Here is an 18,005-nt window from a genome sequence, read left to right on the forward strand (position 1 = left end):
GAGTCCTCCTTTTTTGCAAAGTTGACCATAATAGAATTATATTTGCAACTATTTTCATTCTGTTGCTCTTTTCTTTTGCTCTCTCTCTCTTTTTTTTTATGGCCGAGTATTTTTGTGAAAGTAAGCCTGTTGATTGTCATTCAGAATCATTACAACTTGCAGAATACTTTTTCAATATATCAAGACACAAGGCAAATGCAGAAAGAAATTTTCACTCATTACAACACAGTAGATTGATGACTGGAACAGGTTGAATCTCCAGTCTGTCAAAGGTTTGTTGATGGTCCAGTATAAATTAAAAGAACTTTCCAGTACTAAGGAAGCCTACTCTGGTACAGAAAATTGGATCTTCAGAGAAGTACCAATAAAAGTTAAGGAATGTATGCTTGTCTATTAATTAATTTATTTATTAAATTTGAAATATATTTCTGTGCGTCCTCTTTGTTTTTCTTTGGCCTCTTTTTTTATACATCTGCATCTAGTACGTCCATACGTATGTCCATTAAGACACTCACTTGACTGAAAAACCATATGACTGTGCAAGATCAATAGAGAGCTTTAAGTCTTCCATCTTTACTCTTTTTAATTTTCTAGATGTGAATCAGTGCCGAAGTGTCAGAATGTGGATCCAAATGCTCAGGTTCGATTCCCAGTCAGTTTTATGGTTTTGATTGTCACTTCTAACTGCTTTCACCTCTGACAGAGTTTGTCGACATGTCAGAGGCCGAATTGCGCCGTGTTCCGGAGTCTGTGTTAAACTGTAGACCTTGTACAACAGTTCAGATCTTGGAGAGAGGCAATACCTACATCTACATCTACATGACTACTCTGCAATTCACATTTAAGTGCTTGGCAGAGGGTTCGTCGAACCAGAATCATACTATCTCTCTACCATTCCACTCCCGAACAGTGCGCGGGAAAAACGAACACCTAAACCTTTCTGTTCGAGCTCTGATTTCTCTTATTTTATTTTGATGATCATTCCTACCTGTGTAGGTTGGGCTCAACAAAATATTTTCGCATTCGGAAGAGAAAGTTGGTGACTGAAATTTCGTAAATAGATCTCGCCGGGACGAAAAACGTCTTTGCTTTAATGACTTCCATCCCAATTCGCGTATCATATCTGCCACACTCTCTCCCCTATTACATGATAATACAAAACAAGCTGCCCTTTTTTGCACCCTTTCGATGTCCTCCGTCAATCCCACCTGGTAAGGATCCCACACCGCGCAGCAATATTCTAACAGAGGACGAACGAGTGTAGTGTAAGCTGTCTCTTTAGTGGACTTGTTGCATCTTCTAAGTGTCCTGCCAATGAAACGCAATCTTTGGCTCGCCTTCCCCACAATATTATCTATGTGGTCTTTCCAACTCAAGTTGTTCGTAATTTTAACTCCCAGGTACTTAGTTGAATTTACAGCCTTGAGAATTGTACTATTTATCGAGTAATCGAATTACAATGGATTTCTTTTGGAACTCATGTGGATCACCTCACACTTTTCGTTATTTAGTGTCAACTGCCACCTGCCACACCATACAGCAATCTTTTCTAAATCACTTTGCAACTGATACTGGTCTTCGGATGACCTTACTAGACGGTAAATTACAGCATCATCTGCGAACAGCCTAAGAGAACTGCTCAGATTGTCACCCAGGTCATTTATATAGATCAGGAACAGCAGAGGTCCCAGGACACTTCCCTGGGGAACACCTGATATCACTTCAGTTTTACTCGATGATTTGCCATCTATTACTACGAAGTGCGACCTTCCTGACAGGAAATCACGAATCCAGTAGCACAACTGAGACGATACCCCATAGGCCCGCAGCTTGATTAGAAGTCGCTTGTGAGGAACAGTGTCAAAAGCTTTCCGGAAATCTAGAAATACGGAATCAACTTGAGATCCCCTGTCGATAGCGGCCATTACTTCGTGCGAGTAAAGAGCTAGCTGGCACAAGAACGATGTTTTCTGAAACCATGCTGATTACGTATCAATAGATTGTTCCCTTCGAGGTGATTCATAATGTTTGAATACAGTATATGCTCCAAAACCCTACTGCAAACCGACGTCAATGATATGGGTCTGTAGTTAGATGGATTACTCCTAATACCCTTCTTAAACACTGGTGCGACCTGCACAATTTTCCAATCTGTAGGTACAGATCTATTGGTGAGCGAGCGGTTGTATATGAGTGCTAAGTAGGGAGCTATTGTATCGACGTAATCTGAAAAGAACCTAATCGGTATACAATCTGGACCTGAAGACTTGCTCGTATCAAGCGATTTGAGTTGCTTCGCAACCCCTAAGGTACCTACTTCTAAGAAACTCATGCTAGCAGCTGTTCGTGTTTCAAATTCTGGAATATTCCATTCATCTTCCCTGGTGAAGGAATTTCGGAAAACTGCGTTCAATAACTCCGCTTTAGCGGCACAGTCGTCGGTAACAGTACCATCGGCACTGTGCAGCGAAGGTATTGACTGCGTCTTGCCGCTTGTGTAATTTACATACGACCAGAATTTCTTCGAATTTTCTACCAAATTTCGAGACAATGTTTCGTTGTGGAACCTATTAAAGGCATCTCGCATTGAAGTCTGTGCCAAATTTCGCGCGTCTGTAAATTTTAGCCAATCTTCAGGATTTCGCGTTCTTCTGAACTTTGCATGCTTTTTCCGTTGCCTCTGCAACAGCGTTCGGACTTGTTTTGTGTACCATGGGGGATCAGTTCCTTCTCTTACCAGTTTATGAGGTATGAATCTCTCAATTGCTGTTGCTACTATATCTTTGAATTTGAGCCACATCTCGTCTACATTTGCATAGTCAGTTCGGAAGGAATGGAGATTGTCTCTTAGGGAGGCTTCCAGTGACACTTTATCCGCTTTTTTAAATAAAATTATTTTGCGTTTGTTTCTGGTGGATTTGGAAGAAACGGTATTGAGCCTAGCTACAACGACCGTGCCAGTGCTAAAAGGCATGGGACTAATAAAGTACTGTGGTGTTCATACCAGCATTTGGATTGAGGTCAGCTTTACTTACATTGTAAATACACTTGTGTGTACAACCTTCATAGTTTATTTATCTCATGAGATACAGTTACAAACTAACTGGTTTATATACAAGAGACATATCAGAAATTTACATTGTAGTTCTCATAATTTTTATGCTAATAAAGAATTACGTAACAATAAAAATATGTTTCTAGACAGCGCTTGATTTGTATAAAAAAGAGGATATGGTACTGTGACCTACCGGTGAACATTTTTTTGAAATGTAGGTGTGTTAGTACATTATTTTAACACTTTTTTTCCCAGAGGTACCGGTACAAGACACCCGCACATACCATCACATATCGAGCACAGCTTCTAGGAATAAATAGCTATATTTACTTAGTGGGATAAGCAACAAGTTTGATACAACTCAAGTTGTCAGTCAGTCTTTCATAAATTCTTCTGCTGACTAATAGCACCTCTATGCAAGTGCGCTATATAACTTCCTTTACAGTGCACCTGATTTTATCTGCCTGAACTTGTTTCCTTTTAATTAATTTAAAATACCTATTCTCGTGTGTTGAGTGTCTGGACATACAGTTTGAGTTGATGGGTGGGAACTGTCAAGTTTTTCTTGTTCTTCTGTAAGCATAGGCACAACAGGGGGCATTTACAACCTCCCCGTTGATTGTAGAATCTAGAATACAGAGTTTTTATTCATATATCAACTGAATGGCCATCAGTTCACTGAAATATTATAAGCTTTTTGTGTCACCTATAAAATATAATTCTTACCACCAAATGACCAACTCATTTATGCCAAAATTGGAAATTTAACAGTTTTGCCTCCATCCTCCGCCTGGAAAATTTGTGGGGACACCCAAATGAGTCATATGTATGACACACACACACACACACACACACACGTGAACAGCTCTGGATATCAAGTGTTTTTGATATCAAATGCTTTTACATTGTACTTAATTAACAAAGAGAAAGAACCACACACACACACACACACACACACACACACACACACACACACACACACACACACACACACACACACGTGAACAGCTCTGGATATCAAGTGTTTTTGATATCAAATGCTTTTACATTGTACTTAATTAACAAAGAGAAAGAACAATACTACTTTCCAAGGAAATCCACACTGTGAGATTACAGTTTGTGGAAGTTGTAGGATAGAAAATTATTTCTCGGTGTCTAAGACAGCTCGACAATTTCTTTGTTTTATGTAACATCTGGAAATATATCTGTTTGAAGTGTTGGTAATAAAATCCTAGAAGACTACTAAAACAAATCTTCTTTAATTTAAACATCATTTTCTCAAAATATCGGTTATGATAATTCTCATTCCTATGGTAAAAACTAGGTTTGAAGACGGTACTCTGCCATTCCTGTCAATCGTAGCAGTGCGTCACGGCCTGGAAGCGGCGGAGCGCCTCGTCCCGGGAGGCTGCGGAGGCGCCTCGGCGGCACGCCATTCGCTCTCGTTGGCCCGTCGGGTGTTTTACCACCTCTTGCGCCTGCACCATGCAAATGGAGCACCGGTGGCCGTCTTGTACGGAGACACAGACTACAGCAGTGTCGAGACCCAGGGAGCGGTCGTCAACTTTAATCTGCTGCGGCCTACGGGGGAATTCGTCGGTTTTGTCGAGGTGAAGGAAGATTGGCTTAATTTTGTTTCTTTCATTATTTTTTGTGTACAGTTTTGCTGTGCGAGTGTTTTAGTAATTTGTTTTCGAGAAAGTGTAGAATTTAAAAAGGAAAAAGAAACTGAATAGGTCACTGTGCGACAGTTGCTACACAATTTTGTGGTCGTTTCAAAACTAAAGTTTGATTAAAACCAACAATCGAGCCCCTGGGGAAGACAGCATAATTGCTGAATTAATAAAAACTGGTGGTGAGACTGTAATAAAGGAACTGCATGCATTAATATCAGATATATGTGAAACAGAAACTATGTCAGGTAATTGGAAAATTGGAATAATTTATCAGAAAGGAGATAGAACAGCATGTGAAAACTATAGAGGTGTAACACTCCTAAGTACAGCTTATAAGATCTTCACAAGTATATTAAACGAAAGGATACAGAAGTCTGCAGAAGGCACACTAGGGGAATATCAGTGTGGCTTTCGACCAGGCGAAGGAACAACTGATCAAATATTTGTGATAAGACAAATGATGGAAAAGTTCTCTGAATATGACATAGATCTGCATTTCCTATTCATCGATTTCAAACAAGCCTTTGACAGCATAAATCGGCAAGAACTATAAAGAGTACTGAAAGAAGTTGGTATATGTGCTAAATTAATAAGACTGATCAGAATGACAATGACAGAGACAAGAGCAAAAGTAAAGGTCCTTAGCAGAACAAGTGAAAGCTTTGACTTTAATAAAGGTGTGAAGCAAGGGGATAGTCTCTCCACTGTCCTATTCAATATAGCCCTGCATAGTGTAGTAAATAAAATCAACAAAAGAGGTACAATATTTATGAAAACCAGCCAGATATGTACATACACCGACGACATTGCTATAGTAGGAAGAAACACCAATACACTCCTGGAAACATACCAGACAATGGAAACAGAAGCCTTAAAAATTGGCCTCATAGTAAATGAAAACAAAACAAAATGTGTAGTAATGTCACAATCTGAGGCCAGAAGAACCCCCAAAAACCTAAACATCAATGGGAAATGCTTCAGTGGAATGTCCTCTTTTAACTACTTGGGAGCCCTAATAACAAATGACAACAGTATTGGAAAGGCTATAAGGGAAAGAATACAAGCAGGAAACAGAGCTTACTTTGCAAATATGCAGCTTTTCAAAAATAGCCTTGTTACAAGAAAAACTAAACTGCTAATATATAATTCCCTAGTCTGCCCAGTTATCGCATACAGCTCAGAGGTATGGACGTTGACAGAACACGATAAAAATGCACTAAGAAGCATTGAGCGGAAAATACTACACAAAATCTATGGGCCAATAAGGGAGGAAGAAGGCTGGAGAACATGCTACAATGCTGAATTACAAGAGTTAATACAAGGCAGGGACATGATAAAATTTGTGAAATCACAGTGAATACGATGGCTAGGACACATGGAGAGAATGGCAGAGGATAGAATTCCAAAGAAAATGATGAAAGGTATGATCCATTCAGTTAGGCAAAAAGGGAGATCTAGAAGAAGATGGATCGACGAGGTAATAATGGATATCACCAGTATGGGAGTCCAGGGGTGGAAAAGAGCAGCAAATAACCGAGAAGTGTGGGGGAAGATTGTTGAAGAAGCCAAGGCTCACCAAGGGCTGTAGCACTACTGAAGAAGAACTTCAGTATTTATTTTTGCTTCCAGTTTCAGGATCCCGGCCATTGATAATAATAGTTGCATATGTCCTCTGTCTGATATGAGGAACATGTTGGAGAAAGTAACAAAAATAAAATGCATGTTTTCATTAAAGTACTCATCAAGGGCATAAAAAGTGTCTTTTATAGCTACTTCTTGTGCTTTATTTCTAAAAGTATTGGTTTTACTTCTCATTAATAACAGGGACAGTTTTATCAAAGAATGGGCTTGGCATATTACTCGTTATGACTTCTGCTCAATTCCATGAAAAGAATGGATCATCCTTCTTATTCGGCCAGTACTCATTTTGTGTTATTGTGAAATAGGGGAGAGAGTGTGGCAGATAAGATACACGATTAAGAGTGGCAACCGTTAAAACACAGGCATTTCTGATTGTGGCAAGATATTTTTATGAAATTTCTATCACCAACTTCCTTCTTCGAATGTGTAAACATTTTGTTGGCTCCCTACAACATTGGGAGAAATGGCCGTAGTAATAAAATAAGAGAAATGAGAGTTCAAATGGAAAGATTTAGGTGTTCATTTTTCCCTCTTGTCACTTGAGAGTGGAATAACCTGAAAGTGATTTTGCTAAACACTGCAGTGTGAATTGCAGAGTAGTCATATACTTCCAGATGTTTGCTGGTATTGAGAAAACGTGCTTATTTTTTATGTGCCCATTGTAGAGTCTTGATTAGTATTTAGTAGCAGAAAAGTCTGTATTTATGTAATTTTATTCATTGGTTGGGTAATAAGTAATGTTTCCTTTAAGACACTCATTTGCACTGTTTTTTGTTTTTGGCAGTTTCATACATTTGGGGCATCTTCATTTTTTATTAACACAAATACATTTTTTTTCCTTGTTAGGAACATACGAGATGATGATAAAGCAGAAGTCATTTATGATTATTTCTACATGACTTCAATGTAGACTGAAGCTAGGCTCTTGCAGATTTAAAATAACAGAGCTAGGATTTCATAAATATAACATACTCTTCACTTGTAACAAATAAACATGTTATGTAAGACAGCTGTTAGCTTCTCATTGGCACGTCGCTTATTGTGTTACAGGTACTTAACATGGCAAATCTGCACAACATTCAGCTAAGGACAGGATGCTTTTGCAATCCAGGGGCATGTCAGGTGCATCTCAAGCTCTCTTCAGATGATGTCAGAAAACATTTCCAGGTATGACGTCAGTACTACCAACTTTCACAAAACTTTGTTGTATACTTTTTCTTGAACTTATGTCGCATGTAGCTTTATTACTTAGTACTCTAACATATGATGAGATAAAAGAAATTATGGAGATAGTGAATGGAGGTGAAAATTTAATTATGATGGGGACTTGAATTTACTAGTAGAAAAAAAGAGGAGAAAGAAAAATAGTAGTTGAATATGGATTGGGGGAAAGGAATGGAAGAGGAAACCACTTGGTAAAATTTTGCAGAGAGCATATTTTAATAATCGGCGACACTCGGTTTAAGAACTGTGAAAGAAGGTTGTATATATGGAAGAGCCCTGGAGCCATCGGAAGGTTTCAGATTGATTATATGGTGTTAAGACACAGATTCAGCAGCCATATTTTAAATTATAAGACATTTCCACACACAGATGTGGCCTCTGTCCACAATTCATTGGTTATGAACAGTAGATTAAAACTGAAGAAATTGCAGAATGGTAGGAAACGAAGGAGATGAGACCTGGATAAACTGAAAGAACCAGAGGTGCTTGAGAGTTTCAGTGAGAGTATTGGGGAATGATTGACAAGAAAGGGGAAAGGAATGGAGTAGAAGAGGACTAAGTAGCTGTGAGAGATGTAACAGTGAAGCCAGCGAGAGGATCAAACAGGTAGAAAGATAGGACCAAGTAGATATCCTGGGGTAACACAAGAGATATTGAATTTAACTGATGCATGGAGAAAATATGAAATGCAGCAAATAAAGCAGCAAAAGGGACTACAGATGTCAAAAACAAAGAGATTGACAGAAAATGCAAAAAGGCTAAGCAGGAATGGCTAGAGGACAAATGTAAAGATTTAGAAGCATATTTCACTAGCGATAATGTACACTCCTGGAAATGGAAAAAAGAACACATTGACACCGGTGTGTCAGACCCACCATACTTGCTCCGGACACTGCGAGAGGGCTGTACAAGCAATGATCACACGCACGGCACAGCGGACACACCAGGAACCGCGGTGTTGGCCGTCGAATGGCGCTAGCTGCGCAGCATTTGTGCACCGCCGCCGTCAGTGTCAGCCAGTTTGCCGTGGCATACGGAGCTCCATCGCAGTCTTTAACACTGGTAGCATGCCGCGACAGCGTGGACGTGAACCGTATGTGCAGTTGACGGACTTTGAGCGAGGGCGTATAGTGGGCATGCGGGAGGCCGGGTGGACGTACCACCGAATTGCTCAACACGTGGGGCGTGAGGTCTCCACAGTACATCGATGTTGTCGCCAGTGGTCGGCGGAAGGTGCACGTACCCGTCGACCTGGGACCGGACCGCAGCGACGCACGGATGCACGCCAAGACCGTAGGATCCTACGCAGTGCCTTAGGGGACCGCACCGCCACTTCCCAGCTAATTAGGGACACTGTTGCTCCTGGGGTATCGGCGAGGACCATTCGCAACCGTCTCCGTGAAGCTGGGCTACGGTCCCGCACACCGTTAGGCTGTCTTCCGCTCACGCCCCAACATCGTGCAGCCCGCCTCCAGTGTCGCGACAGGCGTGAATGGAGGGACGAATGGAGACGTGTCGTCTTCAGCGATGAGAGTCGCTTCTGCCTTGGTGCCAATGATGGTCGTATGCGTGTTTGGCGCTGTGCAGGTGAGCGCCACAATCAGGACTGCATACGACCGTGGCACACAGGGCCAACACCCCGCATCATGGTGTGGGGAGCGATCTCCTACACTGGCCGTACACCACTGGTGATCGTCGAGGGGACACTGAATAGTGCACGGTACATCCAAACCGTCATCGAACCCATCGTTCTACCATTCCTAGACCGGCAAGGGAACTTGCTGTTCCAACAGGACAATGCACGTCCGCATGTATCCCGTGCCACCCAACGTGCTCTAGAAGGTGTAAGTCAACTACCCTGGCCAGCAAGATCTCCGGATCTGTCCCCCATTGAGCATGTTTGGGACTGGATGAAGCGTCGTCTCACGCGGTCTGCACGTCCAGCACGAACGCTGGTCCAACTGAGGCGCCAGGTGGAAATGGCATGGCAAGCCATTCCACAGGACTACATCCAGCATCTCTACGATCGTCTCCATGGGAGAATAGCAGCCTGCATTGCTGCGAAAGGTGGATATACACTGTACTAGTGCCGACATTGTGCATGCTCTGTTGCCTGTGTCTATGTGCCTGTGGTTCTGTCAGTGTGATCATGTGATGTATCTGACCCCAGGAATGTGTCAATAAAGTTTCCCCTTCCTGGGACAATGAATTCACGGTGTTCTTATTTCAATTTCCAGGAGTGTATATACAACCTACAGGAAAATTAAAGTGGCCTTTGGGGAAAAGGGCAGCAGCTGTATAAATATCAAGAGCTCAGATGGAAAACCAGTCCTAAGCAAAGAAGGGAAAGGTGAAAGGTGGAAGGAGTATAGAGGAGTCTACTCAAGAGAGATTAACTAGAAGGCGATGTTGTAGACAGGGCAGATGACCTAGATGAAGATATGATAACTGCGAGAACAATTTGACAGAGCCGTGAAGGACATATGTTGAAACAAGGCCCTGAGGATAGATGATGTTCTATCAGAACTGCTGGTAGCCTTGGGAGAGACAGCCATGAGTAAACTATTCTGTCTACTGTGCAAGATAGTATGAGTAGGCAAAATATCCTCAGACTTCAAGAATAATGTAGTAATTCCAATTCCAAAGAAAGCAGTAGCTGACAGTTGTGAAAATTACTGAACTGTCAGTTTAATGAATAATGGTAGCAAAATACTAACTAGAATTTCTGGTAGGATTCAAGCTCAGGGTAGATCAGTTTGGTGTCTGGAGAAAGGTAGGAACACATGAGGCAATTCTAACCCACCTGCCTGTGTGGCCGAGCGGTTCTAGGCGCTTCAGTCTGGAACTGCGTGACCACTACGGTTGCAGGTTCAAATCCTGCCTCGGGCATGGATGTGTGTGATGTCCTTAGGTTAGTTAGGTTTAAGTGGCTCTAAGTCTAAGGGACTGATGACCTCAGATGTTAAGTCCCATAGTGCTCAGAGCCATTTGAGCCATTTGAATTCTAACCCAATGACTTCTCTTACAAGATAGGCTAAGAAAAGGCAAATCTATATTTATAGCATTTACAGACTTAGAAAAAGTATGTGACAGTATTGACTAGAATACTCTCTTTGAAATTCTGAAGATAGCAAGTGTAAAATATAGGGAGAGAAGTCTGTTTACAACTTGTAGTATGAGATTTGGGGGTCATAAAAGGGAAGCAGTGGTGGAGAAGGAAGTGAGACAGGGCTGTAGATTATCCCCAGTGTTATTCATATTGTACATTGAGCAAGCAGTAAAGGAAAGGAAAGAAATTTTTGGAATAGGAACTAAAGTTCAGGGAGAAGGAATAAAAACTTTTGATTTTTCCTGCAACATTGTAATTCTGTCAGAGACAGCAAGGGACTTGGAACAGCAGTTGAATGAAATGGCCAGTGTCTTGAAAGGAGTATGTAAGTTGAAAATCAACAAAAGAAAGACAAGGGTCATGGAATGTAGTCGGATTAAATTGGATGATGCTGAGGGAATTAAATTAGGAAATGAGACACTTAAGGTAGAAGATGAGTTTTTCGTGTTTGGGAAGCAAAGTAACTGATGATGGCCAAAGTAGAGAAGCTATGAAATGTGGACTTGAAGTGACAAGAAAATTGTTTCTGAAGAAGAGAAATTTGTTAGCATCAAATGTAGATTTAAGTTTCAGGAACTCTTTTCTGAGGGTATTTATCTGGAATATAGCCATGTGTGAAAGTGAAACCTGAACAATAAACAGTTTAGACAAAAAGGGAATAGAAACTTTTGAATTGTGGTGCTACAGAACAGTACTGAATATTAGATGAGTGGATCATGTAACTAATGAGGAGATAATGAATAAAACTGGGGAGACAACAAATTTATTGTACAACTTGACTAAAAGAAGGGTTCGCTTGATAAGACACATTCTGAAGCGTCAATGGAGCACTAATTCAGTGTTAGAGACAATGAAAATAGTAGAGGGAGACCAAGAGTTGAATACAACAAGCAGATTCAGAGGGATGTGAGCTGCAGTAGTTATTTGGAGATGATGATGCTTGCACACGATAGAATGTCTCACAGAGCTGCATCAAACCAGTCTTCAGACTGAAGACCACAACATCAACAACAACACAGTAATGTAGCATTTAGACGTGTAAAAGGTGCTGAATATCTATAGAATAAATTCGTTCGAGAGGCAATCACCATTTTAAGGTTGTTCATTGCAGAATATAGCAGTAGCTACACATAGAAAGAAGAATAAAAGTAGATCTGTGTAAGTGCAAGGGGGGGGGATACAAATACTGATGTTTTAAATTTGAAAGTGTGTGAAAAAATAGCATTTGACAGGGCTGTCAGAGATTGAGACTAAGATGATTATGGGACCAAAGGAAGTGTTGTGTAATCAAAAAATGGAAAATCCAGGATGGAATGTAACAATATTATGAAAAGGAAAGTTGGTATTCACCATATAGCAGTAGCGGAGATGCTAGATAGGAACAACGATGACTGCAGCCTCTGGCAGCTGAAGTCACACTGCAAGTAATAGCAGCAGTTCATGATGGGAGTGGGAACTGTGTGGAGGTAAAGAGAAGGCTGGGACGGGGAGTGGGAGGGATAGCAGAGGGCAGCTGAGTGCAGTCAGGAGGTTTGATGGTGGGCAGGGGAGAGGTGGGGTTGGATGGGTGGGAGTGGAAAAGGATATAAGTAAAAATACTGGGTGCATTGGTGGACTGAGGGCTGTGTAATGCTGGAATGGGAACAGGGATTGGGTTAAACGGCTGAGAAAAATGACTAACGAAGGTTGAGGTCATGTGGGTTACGGGAATATAGGATACGTTGCAGGGAGAGTTCCCACTTGCGTAATTCAGAAAAGCTGGTGTTGGTGGGAAGGATCCGTATGGCACAGGCTGTGAAGCGGTCATTGAAATGAGGGATGTCGTGTTGGACAGCATGCTCAGCAAGAGGGTGGTCAACTCGTTTCTCGGCCACAGTTTGTCGGTGGCCATTCGTGTGGTCAGACAGCTTGTCGGTTGTCATACCCACATAGAATGCAGCACAGTGGCTGCAGATTAGCTTGTAGATTACATGACTGATTTCACAGGTAGCCCTGCCTTTGATGGGACAGGTGATGTTTGTGAATGGACTGGAGGTGGGAGGATGTATGGGACAGATCTTACATCTAGGTATATTACAGGGATATGAACCACGAGGTAAGGGACGGGATAAGGGGTTGTGTAGGGATGGATGAGTTTATTGTGTCCCCCGTGTGTGTGTGTGTGTGTGTGTGTGTGTGTGTGTGTCAATTCTCATTTCAGGGCACGACGAGAGGTAGTCAAAACCCTACCAGAGAATGTAATTCAGTTTCTCCAGTCCTGGGTGGTGTTTCACCGGTGTGTGATCCAGATCCGTACCAGATGGGGTTGATAGAAGAGATAGAGAAGATCCAACAGAGAGCAGTGTGCTTCATTGCAGGATCATTTATTAATCGTGAAAGCATTATGGAGATGATAGATAGACTCCAGTGGAAAACTCTGCAAGAGAGACACTCAGTAGCTCAGTATGGGCTTTTGTTGAAATTTCGAGAACATACCTTCACCGAGGAGTCAAGCAGTATATTGCTCCCTCCTAGGACCATCTCGCGAAGAGACGGTGAGGATAAAATCAGAGAGTTTAGAGCCCACATGGAGGCATACCGACAACCTTTCTTTCCACAAACAATACTAGACTGGAATAGAAGGGAGAACTATCAGGTGGCCTGCGGAGTATAGATGTAGATGTAGATACCTCTCATCATGCTCTGAAATGAGAAATGTCTAGCCCACTACCATTCCTACCCCTCCCACAGCGGGATTCCGCAGCCCGACAAACCTATACAACATCTTTGCCCATTCCTACAAAACCCCTGCTCCTAACCCCGTACCTCATGGCTCATATTCCGGTAATATACCTAGATGTAAGCTCTGTCCCGTACATCCTCCCACCTCCAGTCCATTCATAAATATCATCTATCCCATCAAAGGGAGGGCTACCTTTAAAATCAGTCATGTAATCTAGAAGCTAAGCTGCAACCACTGTGCTGCATTCTACGTGGGCACGACAACCGACAAGCTGTCTGTCTGCACGAATGGCCACCGAGAAACTGTGACTGAGAAACGAGTGGACCGGACCACCCTGTTGCTGAGCACACTGTACAATACGACATCCTTCATTTCAGTGACTGCTTCACAGCCTTTGCCATACGGATCTTTCCTACCAACACCAGCTTTTCTGAATTGCGCAGTTGGGAACTCTCCCTGCAATATGTCCTACGTTCCTGTACATTCCTTGTACATTCCAGGTCTTGTGATGATCCTAGATAGCTTTGTGAGCTGTCATATTTTTGCTGGGAGCCTGAACACTTACGAAATGTTGTCTCTCTTCAGGAGTGGCTAATCTTTCCTGATGCTGTGCCACACAAAGACAAAAATGCAAGTTTTTTGCTCTCTTCTTTGGCAGTGTTGTAGCCATTTTCCTGGAGGCCTTTTCGGAGGTGTCTTAGTTCCAGTGGCAGTTTCAGCATCTGAGATGACCTCAGCATGGTGGACACGGGTCTTCCGAATGCTTTGTTTTTGGGCCGGATGCTGGTGGATGAAAGTGTGCACCTACTGATCAATGTGTGTGGATTTTCTGTAGACACTGTGGCTGAGGTGCCCACGGTTTTCCAGCAAATCAGGATGTCAAGGAAGGGGAATGCACCATCTATCAGTATTTCCATCACGAATGCCGATCAGATGAACTGAGAGTTCTCTCAGTTTATCATGTCTGTGGGGCCAGATGATAAAAGTGTCTTTGACATAATACAAAGCCACATCTTCAAATTTCTCCATGGAGGTTGGCTACGGTCACCACACTATCAATCACATAGGAAATACGACGATGTCGGTGTGTGCCTAAACAGTCCCACTATAGTGCTATCAAAAAGCTGACAGAGGTGATCTATACAGTCTTTGACAGGAATATTTGGAATACACATCAAAACTGGCCATTATATCACTTTGCCCAAGATGCTGATGCTTTAATTCAGCTGATGAAACCGTCAGTGTTCTCGATGAGATGCACACAGTGACCCTCATGCGTTGAAGGGAGGCTGACCACATGTATTACCACTCTATAACTTGGTGACCCAATGGTGTTCACAATGGGGTGAAGAGGAGAACCTGTCTCGTGGGTCTTTAGTAGCCCACAAAGCGTAGATGTTTGTTTTAGGAGCTCCGACATCTTTCTCATTATTCTCGGTGTCGGGTCCCTTGCCAGTTTCCAGGACGTATCCTCCTCGAGGATGGACTGAATTTTAGCATCGCACTCAGCTTTATTCGGAATGTCAGATGCCCTTGTCCTCGTGAGCTGGCAGAACCGTGACGAAGGGGTCGTTACGGAGTGCTTGAAGTGTGCGGCATTCGGTGCTAGTCAAATTCGGTGGTTTAGATTTTGAGATAATCTGGCACGATTCATTACGAATTTTGACCCCACTTTCACTAGGTACCTTGCAGATTGTCCGACCTCATTTATAATAGCAGAGATAGGGGTACTCCGAGGCACTGGTGCCAGAATGGCAACTGCACCAATAGTTCTCTCAGTCGTATTGATGACAGTTTGTTCTGTTTTAGTTCTGCACCGTGATGTTGAGAGCGCCAGATGCATTTCTCTTTCTGTTTTTCTGTGGTTTTCTTCTGCAGTGACACCTTTTGTGTGACAGTGACAACATCTATCCACTTCCAGTCTGTTTCCTAGAGTTCCTCTGTCTGTTGCAGACGGACAGCCAGCAGCTCGTGACCTTTTGAATCCAGCTGCCTCCTAGTGAAATGTAACCTTCCCCGCAGCAGGGCAAAACTGGCACAGTGATACATTCTTCTGGCCACCGAGGTGTCGACGTGACAGCTCGACATTCAGATTGTGGAATCTACTCTTCAGACACGGCTCCTTGTGACTTCTGGTTGTTTTCAAAATTGAAGAAGCCACTGACACCGAAAGGATCGCATTTTGAGAGTAAAGTCTCTGCAGTGTAGCGGGAAGCTAGAGAGCCTGACAGTTAGCCTTCTTAGTATGCAGCTTCCCCTGCCATTTAATGCTGCATCACATTTCTTCCCCACAGTGGTACGTAGTGGACGAACACGTGGTTTTGCGACAATACGAATTAATAAAATCTTCTCGGGCTTCCGGCCACATTGGGTAAGATGAAGAGAGATACTGACGTGGTTGCTGTTTCGGCACTGAAGAAAGGTCTGAAGTTCACAGCAGTACCTACTGTGATATTATAAGTGGCGCCGAACAAGTGATCCACAAGATGCCTAGCGAGAGTGCCGAGACAAAATTTGTCACGAAACGTGTCAGATTATTTCAAAATCTAAATGACCTCCGACTAACTTGACTAGGGCTGAGTGCAACAGACTTCACGCACTCCCCAGTGACCCCCTCACTGTGACTCTGCCTGTCACTCTGCCTGTGCATCTGACATTTTGAACAGAGCTGACTAGAACACTAAAATTCAGTTGATTCTCAAGGAAGATGCCTACCAGAAACTACCACAGGATTCACTGTTGAAAATAATGAGAAAGGCATCAGAGCTCCTATCGCCATGTTGCAGATTTATTTATATATCTTACTCTCACAGGAGAAATAGCTATATGAGGTCTGTCTAAAAATTATCTGACCTTTGATTTTCCCGCACGAAACAGAGATGGTAGTGTGGCGCCACTGTACACAGTAAAGGAAGAGACCGTTACGTGCGTGCTCGGATTTTGTCCCAGCCTTCCAGCGTGTCAGTCACTGCCTGCCGGTTGGTGAGTGAGGTGCTACACCACGTGTTCATCAGATTACTGATTCTCTCAAGATGAATGAATGTGTTGAGCAAAGATACTGCATCGACATGTGCCGAGTGGCTGTGAAATTTGTGCCTGTGTTGTTGTCGCTGGAACAAAAAGACCTCCATTTTGACATTGCACAGGACCTTCTGGACACCACCAACAATGATACTGGGTTTCTGAACACTGTGGTAACTGGAGATGAGTTACGAGTGTATGGGTATGACCCTGAAACAAAAAGACAGTCATTGCAATGGAAGCATCCCAAGTCTCCAAAGGCGGAGAGAGTGCAGCAGGTGTGAAGCAAAATCAAGGTGGTGCTGACTGTCTTCTGTGATGTCCACGGAAATGTGCATCACGAATACATACCGGAATGACAAACAGTGACAAAGGAGTACTATCGAGATGTTCTCTGGCGACTTTGTGATGCAGTTCAGTGCAAAAGACCAGACATGTGAGTGGCAAAAAACTGGCAACTGCATCACGATAATGCCCCTGCACATTCATCCCACTTGATCCAAAATTTCTTGGCCAATCGTGGAATTACAGCCATTCGCCAACCTTCTACTCTTCAGACACGGCTCCTTGTGACTTCTGGTTGTTTTCAAAATTGAAGAAGCCACTGACACCGAAAGGATCGCATTTTGAGAGTAAAGAAGAGATAATGCGGAACACGATGACGGAGCTGAACACTGTTCCAAAAGAAGACTTCTAGAGGTGTTTCCAGCTGTGGAAGGATCGTTGGGCTAAGTGTGTGCAAGCAATTTGAAGGGGATTAGGGTCCCAACCCAGTCAGGTATTTGAAATATTTTTCTGGCCAAAGGTCAAATACTTTTTATACAGGCCTCGTAAGTAAGTATATAATTTGTCAAGTGTATAAGAAATGAGATTGAAGGGTCTGGAGTCCGTAAGATGTTGGTAAAGGTAGTGTTCAGTAGTAGCCAGTCTGTGGGTGTGGGTATGTCAGTGTATAGGGAGATAATGTCAACACATTACACACAAACATTACCCATGACCATGCTTATGCGTTTGTTGCTATTGAATATTAACTTTTCCTGATGGTCTACAGTGGCTAGTGAATAGTATCATCCAGCAGCAACATAGGAGCTCAGAAAGTTTTCCCTCATGGACAACCATTGTCAAAAGAGAAGTCACGTACTATGCCATAAATTATACATCTATTCATCATCTTTTGAGAAGAGATCTTGTTACTTGTCCATGATCTGTATGGGACGAGAAAATTCTCTTAGAATATTTGCAACTAATCCAGAATGAGATTTTCACTCTGCAGTGGAGTGTGCACTGATACGAAACTTCCTGGCAGATTAAAACTGTGTGCCCGACCGAGACTCGAACTCGGGACCTTTGCCTTTTGCGGGCAAGTGCTCTACCATCTGAGCTACCAAAGCACGACTCACGCCCGGTCTTCACAGCTTTACTTCTGCCAGTATCTCATCTCCTACCTTCCAAACTTTACAGAAGCTCTCCTGCGAACCTTGCAGAACTAGCACTCCTGAAAGAAAGGATGTAGCGGAGGCACGGCTTAGCCACAGCCTGGGGGATGTTTCCAGAATG

The 18,005-nt window shown here is 42.8% G+C and overlaps 1 protein-coding gene across 1 annotated transcript in view; it reads left to right on the forward strand.

The window, feature by feature from the left end:
* The window catches only part of LOC126214864 (molybdenum cofactor sulfurase 3), a 161,551-nt gene that overhangs the window by 70,174 nt on the left and 73,372 nt on the right, over nt 1-18,005 (forward strand). The window contains 2 exon segments of the mRNA XM_049941502.1: nt 4,380-4,665; nt 7,423-7,539. Coding sequence (XP_049797459.1) covers nt 4,380-4,665; nt 7,423-7,539 — 403 coding nt within the window.

The sequence above is a fragment of the Schistocerca nitens genome, chromosome 12, assembly GCF_023898315.1.
Source record: "Schistocerca nitens isolate TAMUIC-IGC-003100 chromosome 12, iqSchNite1.1, whole genome shotgun sequence".
Lineage (NCBI taxonomy): Eukaryota > Metazoa > Arthropoda > Insecta > Orthoptera > Acrididae > Schistocerca > Schistocerca nitens.